Source organism: Penicillium crustosum (genome assembly GCF_028827405.1).
Source record: "Penicillium crustosum strain IBT 35664 chromosome Unknown utg000002l_segment0_segment0, whole genome shotgun sequence".
Taxonomy (NCBI): domain Eukaryota; kingdom Fungi; phylum Ascomycota; class Eurotiomycetes; order Eurotiales; family Aspergillaceae; genus Penicillium; species Penicillium crustosum.
Window position 1 is genome coordinate 8,562,330 of NW_026623123.1, and position 14,594 is coordinate 8,576,923.

Below are 14,594 nucleotides of genomic sequence, written 5' to 3' on the forward strand. Positions count from 1 at the left end.
GCACTAGTTTAGCTCCCTGGTTGGTGACGCCACTCAGTCTTTATAAAAGGCAGCTGGGAACCCCTCTATCCTTTCCCTTTCTGAATTATACTCACACACTCAAATATCCTCTCTCAATCTCTCTGTTCATCAATCTACCACCTCCCCCACTTTCCTCATACAATAATCCATCATGGGTCTCTTCAGCCACCACCACGATAAGCACGACGAGCACAAGCACCACGAGGGTGGTCACCAGCAGGGTCCCGGCGGACCTCAGGGCGGACCCCCGGCGGATTCCAGGGACAGGGTGGCCCTCAACACGGCGGTCCTGGAGGACCCCAGGGCGGCCCTGGTGGCTTCGGCGGACCTCAGGGTGGATTCCAGGGACAGCAGCAGGGTGGTCCTGGTGGCTTCGGCGGCCCTGGAGGACCCCAGGGTGGACACGGCGGTCACGGCGGCGGCCACGGCGGACCCGGTGGTCCTGGTGGTCCTCAGGGAGGCGTATGTATAACTCGTTCATTCTCATGAGACTTTGGCTGACGTTTCTATAGCACGGTGGACGTTAAATTGTCTAGTGTGGACGTGATTGGAGGTTGATATCCTTGGACTTTTAGAGGAAATGTTTTGAACATAACATGGCATAGTTTTATAAATATGAATCATGTCTGCCATCTCGCTGGTCGAGCATTCTGGTGATGGCTTTCGAAGATTGTCTCTTTCTTGATGCTTTAGTTGATGTAGAGGAGTTAGCATGTAGTTTCAAATGTGTAAGGAGTGTTGAGCTTTGTGGTCTTTCCTTCGCTAGGAATTTAGCAGACATGTTCCAACTTATCAGTACCGACTATCGTCGTGTGGTCTTCGTATAGGCTCTGTCTGGTTAGTCTACTGGGGTGAAAACTTTTGTTTCTAGATATGTATTTCTTCAGAGCCGAAGTCTGAAGGTTGGGCATTCCGACTGCGAACTGGGCAAGGTGGACCTCTGTTCATACGCAACGAGCAATCAACCCCATTAAAAATCCAAGTTTGAAGAGATACAGTGGCACTGAAATATGCGTTCTTGTACGGTCGCGGGTGGGATAAAATTAGGTATGGCGAGCTGAGTGATCCCTCCTTCTATTTGTGTTCTCTTCGCCAGGAGTGCCCACCCTCACGTACTACTTTGACCATTTGGTTTCCTCGACTGCCGGAATTCTGCGGGAAACTGATGGATAATAAAGGTACATGAATAATGTATACTATAATGGATCTGGTGTAATATCTCTGATATTGCAACTATGGAATTGGAGGGAATAATAAACAACGGGTTGGATATGAGACACCAGTAAATTAGGGGGGTTCTAGATCATAGCGGTCAACGGAGGTTTGTTGTACAATGGAGATTGCATTCCATGGTGGCCTACATGCTAAGCAGCCCTAATTGAATCTGGGCTGTTTACACCGGCACCACAAACGTACAAATCTCCAGTGAGAACAATCAGTCTTCACACCATTGCACCACTGGTAGAAGTCAGGGAAGATGTAGTGACCGAGGCAGTGCTCTTTAATTGTCTGACACAGTAGCGGTAGCCCTTCTGCAAAAAGCAAGCGCTGGGATTGGAGTCGTTATGTGAGAGGGAAGGGTTCAGCAGCAGCAGCTCATCAACTGTGATCCCGATAAAGTGGGCAATGTAGTCACATGTGTTCATGGTATTTGATCTGTTGGGTCCCGGGTTGTCATATTGCTCGTACTGAACAAAACTGGAAACCGTTCACGATGCAACAGGCAGAGTGGAATAGGCGGACACGCTCGCGGACGTACTGGTCGCATTCATAGGCGAAGGAAATTCCCAGTAGGTGTCAGTCGGCAAAGTGGTGGTTGCCAAACACGACCTGGCAATGGTGCCTTTGTGAATGCACTTAGTCTGACTGGTACCCCCATAGCCGGAATAAGTGCTGATATCCCCAACAGCCTTCACACAGTATGATTCTCCCGGTATTAAGTTGTTGCAGTTTGTTGAGTTAACTTCTGGGTTCAGAAAGTAAAGTCTACCGGATTAATACCCATCTTCATTGTCACTGAGCTGCATGTCTCGTTGGTAGCCACTTGGTGATACTTGGCACACCGAGTGTTTGTCCCATTGGCAAGATCTGTAGGGATGGGCGCAGTGGTAATTGCAGTCGATGAGGAAATGGTGGGTGCAGCTCCTTTCTCGGAGCTGAGACAAATTTGAGAACCTACCAACTGGTTTATATTGCTGCACCCCCGGTTGAGATTAGGATTCCAAGAAATGAGCTGAGTCACAGTGAAGGCATAATCATATGCAACCATAATGCTGTAGCATGTGTCGCCCCACTGCACTGTGTAAATACCACATGTTTCAGGTATGCAGAGCGAAGTGCCTGGAGAAGGAAAGCTAACACAATAAGCCGGAAGATCATTTCCATAATGCAGCGCATGTGTAGACGAGTTGAATTTTGTGCTGATTGAATAGCATGTATCACCTGCTTGGATGGTGTAATCCTCAGCACAATTAACGGTTGGGATGGCCGAAGAGGAAACCGAAGAGACAGTTGATGCAATAGAGATACTGGCTGTCGCTGGATGAACAACAGTGTACACCGGTGGTGAGGTGACTGAGTATTTGGTTTTCGAGCAACTCGATGTTAGAGAAGAGAATTCCTCATCTAGTTCGTCGTCATACCCAAAATAAGAGCCAAGCTGTATTTGCAAAGTACCGAGAAAGCAAGTTGAACAATTCTGTGATGCTGTCATTCCCGTGGAAAAATCCAGCCAGTATTCAATTTGTGGTGCGCAGAACTTGGATGATCTATCCTCTGTGTTAATAAATGATGATCTAAACTAGAGACCTGTAAGTGATCAAATACATACTCGTCCTTGATACAGGTATAGTTGTAAGTGAAGATAAGTTGATCGAGAGTCAATGTAGGTGGGAAGGCCTGCCCTCCAGTTGTGATGATATCCTCGGCAGTGCACCCTTGTATCTGTTGACTTCGAAGGTCCTGAAGGGAGCTTAGACAATTGCTTGTGCATAGGTTGCTCAAATCCTGTTCACTTGGAAAATATCCATTCATGGCAACACTGGCAAGAGTGGAATTGCATTGAAGTGTCTTCTGGAGAGGAGCACTAGATCGAAATTAGCCCTGAAATGCCATGGTATTCTCAATTGACATACGCGCAGGCTGCTGAAAGAGAATCTGGGAATTCGATCGATGCCACTTCCTCGTTATCGGAAGATGTAAGAAAGGCTTGCGACAAGGCCCCTGGGAGACCAAGGCTAAACACCTGTCAACCTTTTGCTAGTAAAAAGCGCTTTTGGGAATGCGTTCGTCCAGAGGAGAGAGCAGAAAAAAGCAACTTGCATACCAAGTTTCGTATGAAGCCCATTTTGACAGGGTCTTTGCAAAATTTACCCTGCAAGTTTTAAAGAGTTCCAGATGTCTGAAAATGAAGGCGGACAGGCACTTAAAATATAAAGGCCCTTTCTATGCCGGCAGTTTCATCGGAAGGGTACCTACCTGGACCTCAATGAATACAGCACAACCCTTCTTAGGCAATCATTGTATTACCAAACCTGGCAATCTTTTGTTTCATGATGCTCATTCCCCATGTATATCTTTAGGGGCTTTGGAGGCTTCGGGGGCCATGCAGGGCTTGCAAGGGTCTCACCGGCTTTTTGGTTTCGAGTTGGCCCAATTTGTTACTGGCAGAGGTACGTACATGTCCAGGGTTCGAGCTCATGTTAACTATACTCGGAAAAGAACTAATTTAACAAGGAAACAGAGAGCAGTCTTAAATGGTGCGGATATGCCTTGGATTGCTTGGGTCATTCTTGACTGTCTAAGCAGTGATTGTAAGTGATGGTCCATTGCTTGACCCTAGGCTGGAAAGCCTCGTATCTCTTTTTGATCGTCCTATATTCATGTCTTTTTGCTACTCTTTTCAGGTCTTCCGAGCGGCCCATACCACCATCCAACAACTTATTTGAAGACAGTGACAATTACGATACCAATCTCTCTCACTTTGTCCGCCGTGATGGTGGAAGCCCCTGTACTAAAGAAAAACCATGCTCTAATGGCGCATGCTGTGGGCCTTTCTATGGAACGAGAACAGGCACTTGTGGCTACGGCGAAACATTCTGTGGTACAGACTGCACGTCCAACTGTGATGCAAAACCTACCTGCGGAAAAGACGCGAATCCTGTGGGCAAGACATGTCCTTTGAATGTCTGCTGCTCCGAGTTTGGCTTTTGTGAATCAACAGATCAGTTCTGTGATGTGAATTTTGGTTGTCAAAGCAACTGTGGCCACCCTGATCCACCTCCTGGGAAGGCTGACAAGTCTGTCCTAAAGAGCAAGGTCATCGGATATTACGAGTCATGGTATGCCCTAAAGGATTGCCACCAATTCCCTCCGTCTGCTGTTCCAGTAGAAGGCCTCACACACGTCAACTTTGCGTTTGCATATGTAGACCCAAACTCTTACGATGTTGGGCCCATGAGCTCAGACACCCCTGCTGAGCTCTTTACACAGACAGCTGTTGTGCGGACACTCAAGTCTGGCAACGGAGATCTAGAGGTGTTTGTATCCATTGGTGGATGGATCTTCTCAGACAACAAGACAGAGACACAACCTGTGTTTGGCGATATCGCTTCATGTGAGTACTCCCAGGCCATCTATCCATCATTGACTAATTTCAGTAAAGCACCCCCAAAACGGCAGATATTTGCGAAAAACCTCGTGAAATTTATGCAACACTACGGCTTCGATGGCGTGGACATTGATTTCGAGTATCCCGGTGCTAGTGATCGTGGTGGAAAGGAGGAAGACGTGGAGAACTATGTGAAGCTCTTTGAAACACCCCGGCATACCTTTGACGCTTCGGAAAAAGGTAATTATGGCCTGTCATTTACCATACCTTCTTCATACTGGTATCTGAGATGGTTTGATTTCAAGGGAATGATGAAACATGCCGACTGGTATGTCCTGACAGATACTTTTACCCAATGCTTCAAAGTTGATAAACCGTAGGGTGAATCTGATGAGCTATGATCTTTATGGAGTCTGGGACCGCGATGATCCTATTGGAAGTATTGTTCTCGGTGCGTGGGCCTTTACCTCATGACCAAAATAATTATTCTATACTAATGTCGCTATAGCACACACGAATTTGACTGAAATAAAGGAGGCTGCTGAACTGCTCTGGCGTAACAATGTGCCCCCTGAAAAGGTCGTGCTGGGATTGGGATTCTACGACCGCTCATTTCAGTTAAAAGACAAGAAGTGCTCGGATGCTGGGTGTGCCTTTGCAGGAGCAGCCAACAAAGGATCCTGCACCGATAACGCTGGCACGCTGGCCTACTTTGAGATTCAAGACATCATCAGAGATCAGAAGCCTAAGATTATCCACGACAAGGAAGCCGCAGTCAACTACATTGTATTTGACGATGATCAATGGGTCAGCTTTGACAACAATGAGACCTTCAAACAGAAAGTCGACTGGGCCGATTCTGTTGGCCTGAGAGGAGTCATGATATGGTCTATTGATCAGGATGACAATGACTTCTCTGCTCTGACAGATCTGCTGGGCCGAAGTCCTGGTGACTTTTGATAGCGTCACCGAAAAGTCCAAAGTTACTGATACTGGCCATTGGGCGTCGCTTAATGGACAAAAATGTGTACGGACCGATTGTGCGATGGTTCCCACATGTGCTACCGGATATCAACTCGCCCCGTTTGCCAATCCTAAATCTTTCCAAGATGACTGCAGTGGCTCGAAGTCTCGCGTGATTTGCTGTCCTGTGGATGCTATGCCAGAATCGTGTACTTGGAGAGGCAGCGAGACCAGCCGTTCGTGCCATGGTCAATGTCAAGCTGGTGAAGTGACCCTTTTACACTCCCGCCATTCGACTACAAACTGCTATAAACTCGGCTTCCAGGCTGCCTGTTGTTCAGCCGGTACATACTCGAATCTCATTGATGCATGTTACATTGGCAAGACTTCCGACGTAACCAATGGATGGGGCGTCAATAAACAGACTTGCCCCTCTGGATACAGCAAGATTTCTGAAGTATTCGGATTAGGACCAGGAGACATTAGTTGGCTGCCAAAGGGCGGGCGTTATTTCCCTATATGCTGCCCAAGTTCCAGTGCATTCCAAAATTGTCACTGGGTAGGCAAAGGGACCTGCGATGACGATGAATGCAGCGACACAGATGTTGAGTTCATGACAGATGCCTTTGGCATGAGCAATTCCCAATGTGCCAATGGTTTGAACAACCGAAAGAAGGTACTGTGCTGCAATCAACCAAAAAATGTCAGTCCATTTCTGCCCGTTGCGCTGGATAAAGTCTTCCCAACCCTTCCACAAAAGTCAGATTATCCAGAATTTGACCTGCAACTTTTGGGTGGAGATCGCAAGCCGACTGTGAATGAACCAAACCAGCAGACATTTGGAATGGTGATCATTGACGGGCCACCGGGGACTGTCGATAACCTCAAGTGACGCGGTACTCCTGATTTGACTGTTTTGGACTGTGAAAATATCTCAGAATATGGATCTAGTACAGTCCGTCTGGCTTGCCTGGAAAACGCATCTGGAGAGCACTGCAATATCGGAGAGGGTGTGGTTAAAGGAACCATTCTCCACATGCCAGATAGCTGCGGCGTAGGAACGTACGCGGTTGCTCACAATATCTAGCGATCTGAGAACCAAGGACTGCCTTCTCATATCAAACGATCCTTTTCTGGACCTTCCTTAGTATACGACCTTGAGTTGAGTTATGATTTCAAGTGAGTCAAGCGTGATTCTGGCGATATCTACATCCGCATTGATTACTCCAATGAATTCAACTACTGGAAGTCAATAGTTCAAGACGATCCTGCCAAAACGAAGCGTGATGGACATCAACGGTTCTACAGTTCCAGCGCCGAAGATTGGAAGACCAAGTTTGACGCCATACGCGGCGTACCCGGCCTCTCATCTTTACATGACGACCATTTTCGGAATACTATTGTTTCTAGCAAAGCAGACTCATGCAAAGACTCAAGCTGGGTGAACGTTGAGGTAAGTGGGGATGTCTCCGAAGAGATGAAATTTGGCTATTTCTTTGTGGGAACCATCTCACCCACATTCAACATCGAAGAGGCATATGGGTTCTTTGATTCGAAACTTCTCTTCCACGGCTCGATTGATGTCGATGCACGGGGTACCATCGATGTAGACTCCACTCTTCAGTCCAAGCAGCTCTTCACAGGAGCTATCACAGGCCGCCAGGACGGATAACCTCACCGAGGCCGAAGCGATTATTGTTCTTAATACTCCTTTCGGTGATTCTACTCCAGAGGATCAGCGGGAAATGACAAATCAAAAACGGTGGTCACCGAGCACAAAGAAGAAGTTTCATGATGCGCTTGAATTGCTTCTTACAGCGCCGGAAATGAATCTAGAGAAGACAGCGCGTACGAACGCAGACATCGCCTTTGACCGCATCAAAGCTCTTAGGAAGCCCGAAATCAAGAATTTCTCTATCGACGACCTCAAAAATATCACGGGATGTAACTCGCTACCATGGGTCGAAGGAATCGAAAAACACCTTGAACGGCAGCCAGCGTGGGGATTTGCATGCATACGCATTTCATTTGGCGAAGACTCATCGTGGGAGACGTTCAAAGAATTCGTCATCCACGCTACGGAATCTGCACTAACATTCCCTCGAAATTTCCCGAGTGTTCGGCCTCTTTGGAAGATACAATGGATAGAGGATCCATCGATGAAAGATGCCTCAGTGGTTGATCTTTGCAGGTAAGATATATTTCTAGCTTTTGGCGGATTACTCAACTCTAGAGCACTGTTAATCTTCTTAGCTACTTCCGACGTCTTTGTTAAGACAGCAAAGTTGAACCAGGCCTCCGTCACGACACATTTCTTTACGCCAACACAGAAGCGATTGATTCCGTGATATCCTCTCTTACAATTCCCTCGCCAGCGTTTGTAATGGCCGCACAGGCATCCTACAATGGAACTACTAGCCCAGATCTTCCTCCACTGCATCATGATTTTGCTGGCTCTGTTCGAATCTCTATACCACATGTCTACACGACCTTTTGGGCACGATTGATCTCAACAGAAGAGGACTTACAGGAACATCTGCTAGGAAAGTCAGCACGCATGCGGCACACCTGGGGAGGAGTTTTTTCAAAAGCGCAAATTGTCCATGAAAAGACTTACCCAATAAAGCCTTTTTTTATGGGCTTTATCCCAGGGCGTTAGTAGTACTATGGTGGGCTCAAAGAATAGATCTAGCATCAGATATCAAATTGAACTAAATCAGCTCGATACAGCAAACAAGCTCAATTCTTCTGGCTATATCTACGATGAACGAATTTCTGATTTCCTTCCTATAATCTTCTTTGAGGATTTTCTTGATCCTCCATTCGGTTGTTTGAGGGTGGTCCATGGGGATGGTTTTCTCGGGCTAAAGGGATTTGCGTATTGTCTTTTGGCTCAACTGGGATTTTTTTTAAAAAATAAATTTCTATGGGCTGCATCAATGAAGGTCAAACTATTATCGCAAGAGAGGGAGGGGAACCGTAGACCATGTTCATATCTATACAGATATTGATGCCTGAGGCTGCAACACCAGGCAGCAATGCTCACATGATCTGTCCGCCATAAGGTACGGAATGACGTCGCCACCTTTGCACCTTCGGGGGTTTATGCGGTTTTCAAGGCGTTCGCCGAATTACGTTTGCCTTTCTCCTTTGACGTTAGGCTCATACTATGCCTCAAAACCTGTTGCCTGGATATGTCACAATCGTTTCTACGTGACCAAGAGTGCAGGAGGATTGAAGGAAGGTCGGCACTCCCTTCGCATCAGAGCTTAGGAGAGGTGACCTGGTTTAAGATTGAATGATCGGCGCTATTTTCATTTTTTGCTCCCCTTAGCAAATAAGCCTAGACAAGAAACTAGCCATCATGCAGGCCAACGCCCCCAGTGTCCCTCCGGTCGATCGCACCGATTCAATGCCATCGGAGGCTGCCTCCTACGCAGCTGGACCCGAACGTCCCCCACCGCAAGGCCACCAGCGACTTGTATTCACCGATGCGGTTGCCCTCCGATACCTCGAAGAAGACCCCTCGACCGATGTGCTCCAGCGACGTGTAACGCTACAAGGCTATGAAATTTATATTGTTGAACAATGGGCCTGCTCTCGCGTGCATCCAACATTTATCATATCGACCTATACCGGTGACCCTTCGCATACAGTGATTGTGGGAGTATTGAGTGTTCCGACCAATGAGGCTACATGGTCACCTCGCTTACGGATGTACTTTGACGGCATGAAGCAATGCCACGCCAGAAAGAAGGAATCACCATTAGGGACGGTCATGGTTACGGATCTGGCCTCATTCCCTTCTGCTCTGAGCCTAATTCCAATACCGAATGGCGATATAAAGAAACACCGGGAGGACTTTATTGTGAATGAAGACTTAAAGAGACTTGGGTGCGCAGGCCGTGCGGGCTTGAAGCTTCAACCTCCCTCAGCGGCGACCGAAGCCAAGTTTCATCAGCTGTACCGAACAAGCGAGAGGGTTCCCTTATACAATGCGGTCATGGAATTGGTCAGACAGTGCCAGATTGCCTTGATGGTGTTTGACAAGCTTGCCCCGGAATATGTGGACGGGCTACTTTGTGATGTGACCGAGGCGGCTGTTAGCGATTGGTGGACAGATATCGGGACAGACCTGTACAACATTGAACCAAGCGACAGCAGTCTAGGGCCCACTAGTGTGGCTGCGTTGCTGGGAACGTTGCTCGGAGCTCGGAATCGACTGCACGCATATGGCGCCCCCGTGGGGAAAGATGCATTCGACTTCCCCAATCTAAAAAGAGGAATCGGTGGGTTCCAAAAATCTCAAAAGATGAGGCGATCGCGGAGGCTGGACCGACTTACCTTGGACCGGTTACACCGCGTGACTGCCAAGGCTGCCAATGCAGAAGGCTGGACCGATGCAGTGAAGTCAACCATGGCAGAGCTGAGTGGACAAGGTGGTGAGATGGTTATGGGTATGGTCCGCGGGCGTGACAAAGGTGGCATTGCCGATATCGAAACACTGGATCTTGATACCTTCGTGCAGTGCTGTAATGGCGAGACAGCAAAATGGCTGTGGTTGGGTAAACCGCGCAAAAGTGGCGTCGAAGACGGGTTCGCTCGCGGGACTGGATCGGATATGATGTTTACCACTGATGAGCAAGGTGGTTATGTCTGGACTAGTCGCAAGAAACATTCATCAGAGGATATGCATGCCGAGCGAGTAAACTCAGGGCCAGATCGCTCTTGGAAGATGCCAGAACCGACTGTTGAAGAAAAGGATCATCGAAAGAAGGGCGTCAGCGGACGAGTTTCAGATGCGCGAGCAGGGCTAGGACGTTTCAAAGATGCAGTCGGACTACAGGGCCTTCGCCATCACCATCATTTTTCACGAGACAGCTCTGATTTGACACACGATATTGCATACCGTCCGTCCATTGACAGTGACAACGAGGCATCATCAACAAAAGCATCAACAAAAACGGGCACTGACTCTGGGTTCCGGTCAGAAAGAATGATATCAAACGACATCGAAAAGCTCAACGAGGAAGAGAACCCGCAGCTGTCGCCAATCCCCGACTCTGAGAGAAAAGCCCCTGAAATCCATATTGAACCTGTACCAGAAGATGAGCCAGAACCACAAGCTCAAGCCTGGCCCACTTCACAGCAGCCTCCAATCATTGAGGAAGATTCCGATATGGAACGCGTTATGTCTCGGTCGACAGCAGCATCAACAGATCGCGAACGTGACCGTGAGGGTTCGATCAGCGGGATAGCTGTTATGGCTCTGCGGCGGTCACAAAGTTTCGAAGAATTCAAAAGCCTTGAAAGTGAGATTGAACGGGGAGACAACTTCTGTGCACGACACCTGTCGTTCAGCACAGTTGAAGAAGTAATGTTCAAATGGGAGCCGCTGGGCGGGAAACCAACCGTCAAAGAAACTGATAACCTAGAGGAGGCCATCGTTCAAGAAGACATGCTTGCCTCAGAGGGGCGCATCTTCAGCTCGCGGATTCAAGAGCTGAACCAGCATACAGTGCCTTGGGTTGAGCGACAAGTGGATTCTGTGGACGGTCTTAATCAACTCCTATATGACCGACACGAAGAGCTCAACTCAGTCTACCTGGAACGTTTTACCGACTACCAGAGACTGCGCGAACGATCCAGTGACATCCTCATAGATGAAAGTCACCACCTCAGCGATGGCGTGAAACGCGTCGAGTTGCTGGGCGCCAAACTGGATTACGAACTACACGTCCTCGAGTCTAAAGTCGAGGACGTGGAAGCCGGCCTGAGCGACTTTGACCGTCACATTGTAAATGTCGAGACGAGAATCAAAGCCCTGCTCAAAGGCGAGGAGCAGCACGACACTTCCTGGACCGCATGGATAGCGCGATCCCTGGGCTTTTCGACCTAACGGCGACACTTGTATGATATTTTCTTTTTTTATTCTCTGTTTTTCCCTTATCCACCATATTGTACATAGTCAGAGATAGACCGGCGATCGTGCCTCCCATCTGTGATGGTATAAACGTGAACCATCATTCAAGACAGGCTCCAATTCCAGTAGGCCGAACCAGTCAAATAGCCTTACATAGAAACAAAAACCACCGAGCTCTCTAGCTGCAAGGCTACCAGAGCTCCTTCCCAAGAAATTTCGTTGTCAACACGTTTAGAAGCCCATGCCACCCTTGTTGGCACTGGCCTCGCCCTGCATCTTCTCGCTGACCTTGATGTTGACATCGAAGAACTTGGACACGCAGCGGTCGAGGCAGACAGACTCGCCCTTGTTGAGGTCACCTTCGCGGTAATCGGCGGGGATACACTTCTTGGTGCAAGACTCGGTCAAGCTATGATTCGCGACGGAAACAAGTTAGAATGGGTTCGGGATATGGATAATTCCAAGATGGATTGGATTGGAATGAGGGTTCTGCAGTCTTCTGGTTTCTGAATCGAGATACAGCGCTTGGATATCCCGTGGAGCTTGAACATACCGGTTGAACATGTCTGAGATCATCTCAACTTCTGTCTCGGCGGCAGCGATCTTCTCTGCCGAGGACATCTTGGGGGCACCGCCGAAGAGGAAAGACATGATGTATGAATAGATGGAATGTAGAGATGGTAATGAGTATAATGAATAGATATGTGGAGTAGAGCGCCAGAAAGTGTCCAACGTATTCGGAGCACGGGAGGTCGGAGAAGCTTGGGCCACCCGCGTGGAAAAACTCGGTTCTGCCGTTTCTCTTCTTTCTCTTCTTCTTCTTCTTCTCTTCTTCTCTCAACAATGTGAGAGCCATTGGCATTTGCTATGCTTTCAATTCGCCCTAGATGGGCTTTATCTGGCTTTGGCCTGCAAAACAGGTAAGATTCGCATTTACTGTTTACTGTTTTTACTTTCTTATTTCCCACCATCTCCCATCTCCCCCTTATATGATGATTTATCCCCGCATTAGAACCGCTACAGTGATGTCCTTTTGGGCACTGAACGTACTGGATTTTATCTGACAAAAGCTTATTGCTTAATTTTGGATCAATTGTGTCAATTTTCTCGAACATTGCTAACCCAAAATCTTCAGTGCAGGACTGCGACTCGCTATACAATCACACATTCAGACTCCCTTTACATCACGACTAACCAGACAGCCAATTCGAAATAATAGCTCTAAGGCATCGCCAGGGAAGGCCTTGCAGGATCGCGTACAGCAGATCAAAGATGCCTGCGCAGATCCATACCCTCGCCTAGCGGTGGACACACGCACAGTGAGCTGTGCTGATTTTCGCTCTCGCTATGCCGAGCTCGCCAACAATGATTCAGTAGAAGACACAGTCATCGTCTCTGGTAGGTTCTGCTTTCTGGCCGTTACAATGCCCATGTACTTAGAATAGTAGGAAGAATCCGTACCTATAGACTCGCCGGAAGCAAATTGATCTTCTTCGATATCGTGCAAGACGGCCATAAGGTCCAGGTGATGTGCAACAAGCGTCGTCTGGACAGTGTCTCTCCCGAGGACTTCAAGAAGTTCTATCGTCTTCTGCGTCGCGGTGACGCTTTCTGTATGTCTCTCCGTCCGGCTTGACTCGAATGTCGCCCGCTAAACGCTGTTCTAGCTGTAACCGGTAGACCGCACCGTACTGGACGAGGCGAGCTCACCATCGATGTGAGTGAGCTGCCGCAGCTACTCGCGCCGTGTCTGCATGACGTCCCCGTTCACGATACCGAACACGAGACCTCTCCATACCCTCGCCATGTCCAGTTCCTAGCCAACCCTGCGACAGCCGATATCATTCGAGCCCGCGCAGCTCTCGTACAATATCTACGCCAGTTCTTTATCGACCGGTCCTTTATGGAGGTTAGCACACCGATTGTCGGGGCTGTGGCAGGCGGCGCAATTGCTCGACCGTTCTATACCTCCGCTACTGAGTTCCCAGACCGCCAACTGTCGCTGAGAATCGCACCTGAGCTATGGCTCAAGCGGTTGGTGGTTGGTGGATTCGATAAGATTTTTGAAATTGGACCTTCGTTCCGTAATGAGGGTGTGTTGAAACAGACAATCAAAAGCCATCTAGCAAAGCTGATGAAGTATAGGATTGGATAAAACCCATAACGCAGAATTCACCACCTGTGAATTCTACCACGCATACGCCAACCTCGAGAACCTAATGACTATGACCGAAGACCTCCTCTCCGGCATGGCAGCCCACATCCGCGCCTTAAACACAACGGGCACTCTCAATCCCACAACAGCCAACTTCACGGCACCATTCCGCCGCATCGACTTCCTCATCGGCATCGAAGAGGCCACCGGCCATAAACTGCCTAATCTCGAATCCCCCGACGCTTTGGATAAAGTCCGCGCCATCTTCACCGAACTCTCCCTCCCACTCCCAACAAACCCCACCCTCCCCCGCCTCCTCGACGAGCTATGCAGTATTTATGTCGAATCACAATGCATAGACCCAACCTTTATCATCAACCCACCCGAATGTCTCTCTCCACTCTCTAAATCCTTCATCCACCCAATCACCAAGCAGCGCGTGGCTGCGCGCGGCGAACTCTTCATCGAAACAAAAGAAGTGGTGAATACATACGAGGAGGAGAACTCGCCTTTCGAGCAACGTCGCAAGTTCGAGGACCAGCTCCGGTTTAGCAAGGCCGTTGGTGAACCCGGCGAAGTAGACGAGAGCTACCTTGAAGCTCTGGAGTGGGGTTTGCCTTCTACTGGTGGATGGGGTTGTGGCGTTGACCGTCTCTGTATGTTGTTCACGGGGGCTAAGCGGATTACTGATGTGTTGCCATTTGGTAATCTCAGGGCTGTGACTAGACGACATGGACAGCCGAGTAGCGAGTGAGGACTTTTGTACTATAAATATGGTGGCTTGTACGATATACTACATAAGAATGGGACGATATGGATTTCTCGACTCCTATTGGACATATTATTTATATCCCTGCATCAAGTAACATCGTGTCAAATTTAGTGCAAATAGGCGAATAGTAGCGTTTTATATATCGTTAAAG

At 48.5% G+C, this 14,594-nt stretch overlaps 8 protein-coding genes across 8 annotated transcripts; 6 read left to right on the forward strand and 2 right to left on the reverse strand.

Annotated features, from left to right (window-relative positions):
• Positions 1 to 172: 172 nt before the first annotated feature.
• N7487_006767 (uncharacterized protein) lies at positions 173 to 579 on the forward strand (the record flags this gene model as incomplete). The annotated part of the gene is made up of 2 exons (XM_056874514.1): positions 173 to 483; positions 534 to 579. 2 exons carry the CDS (start codon positions 173 to 175, stop codon positions 577 to 579), a joined length of 357 nt encoding a protein of 118 aa, XP_056732234.1.
• An 884-nt stretch (positions 580 to 1,463) lies between these two features.
• N7487_006768 (LysM peptidoglycan-binding domain-containing protein) lies at positions 1,464 to 3,367 on the reverse strand (the record flags this gene model as incomplete). Its single annotated transcript, XM_056874515.1, is given in 6 exon segments — positions 1,464 to 1,719; positions 1,735 to 1,987; positions 2,023 to 2,789; positions 2,852 to 3,106; positions 3,156 to 3,265; positions 3,347 to 3,367. 6 exon segments carry the CDS (start codon positions 3,365 to 3,367, stop codon positions 1,464 to 1,466), a joined length of 1,662 nt encoding a protein of 553 aa, XP_056732235.1.
• Positions 3,368 to 3,840: 473 nt separating this feature from the next.
• N7487_006769 (uncharacterized protein) lies at positions 3,841 to 5,590 on the forward strand (the record flags this gene model as incomplete). Its single annotated transcript, XM_056874516.1, has 3 exons — positions 3,841 to 4,958; positions 5,011 to 5,081; positions 5,139 to 5,590. The coding sequence occupies 3 exons, from the start codon at positions 3,841 to 3,843 to the stop codon at positions 5,588 to 5,590; spliced, it is 1,641 nt and encodes a 546-aa protein (XP_056732236.1).
• An 85-nt stretch (positions 5,591 to 5,675) lies between these two features.
• N7487_006770 (uncharacterized protein) lies at positions 5,676 to 6,485 on the forward strand (the record flags this gene model as incomplete). Its single annotated transcript, XM_056874517.1, has 1 exon — positions 5,676 to 6,485. One exon carries the CDS (start codon positions 5,676 to 5,678, stop codon positions 6,483 to 6,485), a length of 810 nt encoding a protein of 269 aa, XP_056732237.1.
• Positions 6,486 to 6,534: 49 nt separating this feature from the next.
• On the forward strand, positions 6,535 to 7,941 carry N7487_006771 (uncharacterized protein; the record flags this gene model as incomplete). The annotated part of the gene is made up of 4 exons (XM_056874518.1): positions 6,535 to 6,603; positions 6,783 to 7,199; positions 7,249 to 7,784; positions 7,827 to 7,941. The coding sequence occupies 4 exons, from the start codon at positions 6,535 to 6,537 to the stop codon at positions 7,939 to 7,941; spliced, it is 1,137 nt and encodes a 378-aa protein (XP_056732238.1).
• A 1,016-nt stretch (positions 7,942 to 8,957) lies between these two features.
• N7487_006772 (putative Sin3 complex subunit (Stb2)) lies at positions 8,958 to 11,492 on the forward strand (the record flags this gene model as incomplete). The annotated part of the gene is made up of 1 exon (XM_056874519.1): positions 8,958 to 11,492. The coding sequence occupies one exon, from the start codon at positions 8,958 to 8,960 to the stop codon at positions 11,490 to 11,492; it is 2,535 nt and encodes an 844-aa protein (XP_056732239.1).
• A 255-nt stretch (positions 11,493 to 11,747) lies between these two features.
• Positions 11,748 to 12,167, reverse strand: N7487_006773 (Tim10/DDP family zinc finger protein; the record flags this gene model as incomplete). The annotated part of the gene is made up of 2 exons (XM_056874520.1): positions 11,748 to 11,925; positions 12,070 to 12,167. The coding sequence occupies 2 exons, from the start codon at positions 12,165 to 12,167 to the stop codon at positions 11,748 to 11,750; spliced, it is 276 nt and encodes a 91-aa protein (XP_056732240.1).
• Positions 12,168 to 12,383: 216 nt separating this feature from the next.
• N7487_006774 (uncharacterized protein) lies at positions 12,384 to 14,425 on the forward strand (the record flags this gene model as incomplete). The annotated part of the gene is made up of 5 exons (XM_056874521.1): positions 12,384 to 12,436; positions 12,652 to 12,914; positions 12,965 to 13,129; positions 13,184 to 13,609; positions 13,662 to 14,425. 5 exons carry the CDS (start codon positions 12,384 to 12,386, stop codon positions 14,423 to 14,425), a joined length of 1,671 nt encoding a protein of 556 aa, XP_056732241.1.
• Positions 14,426 to 14,594: the final 169 nt, after the last annotated feature.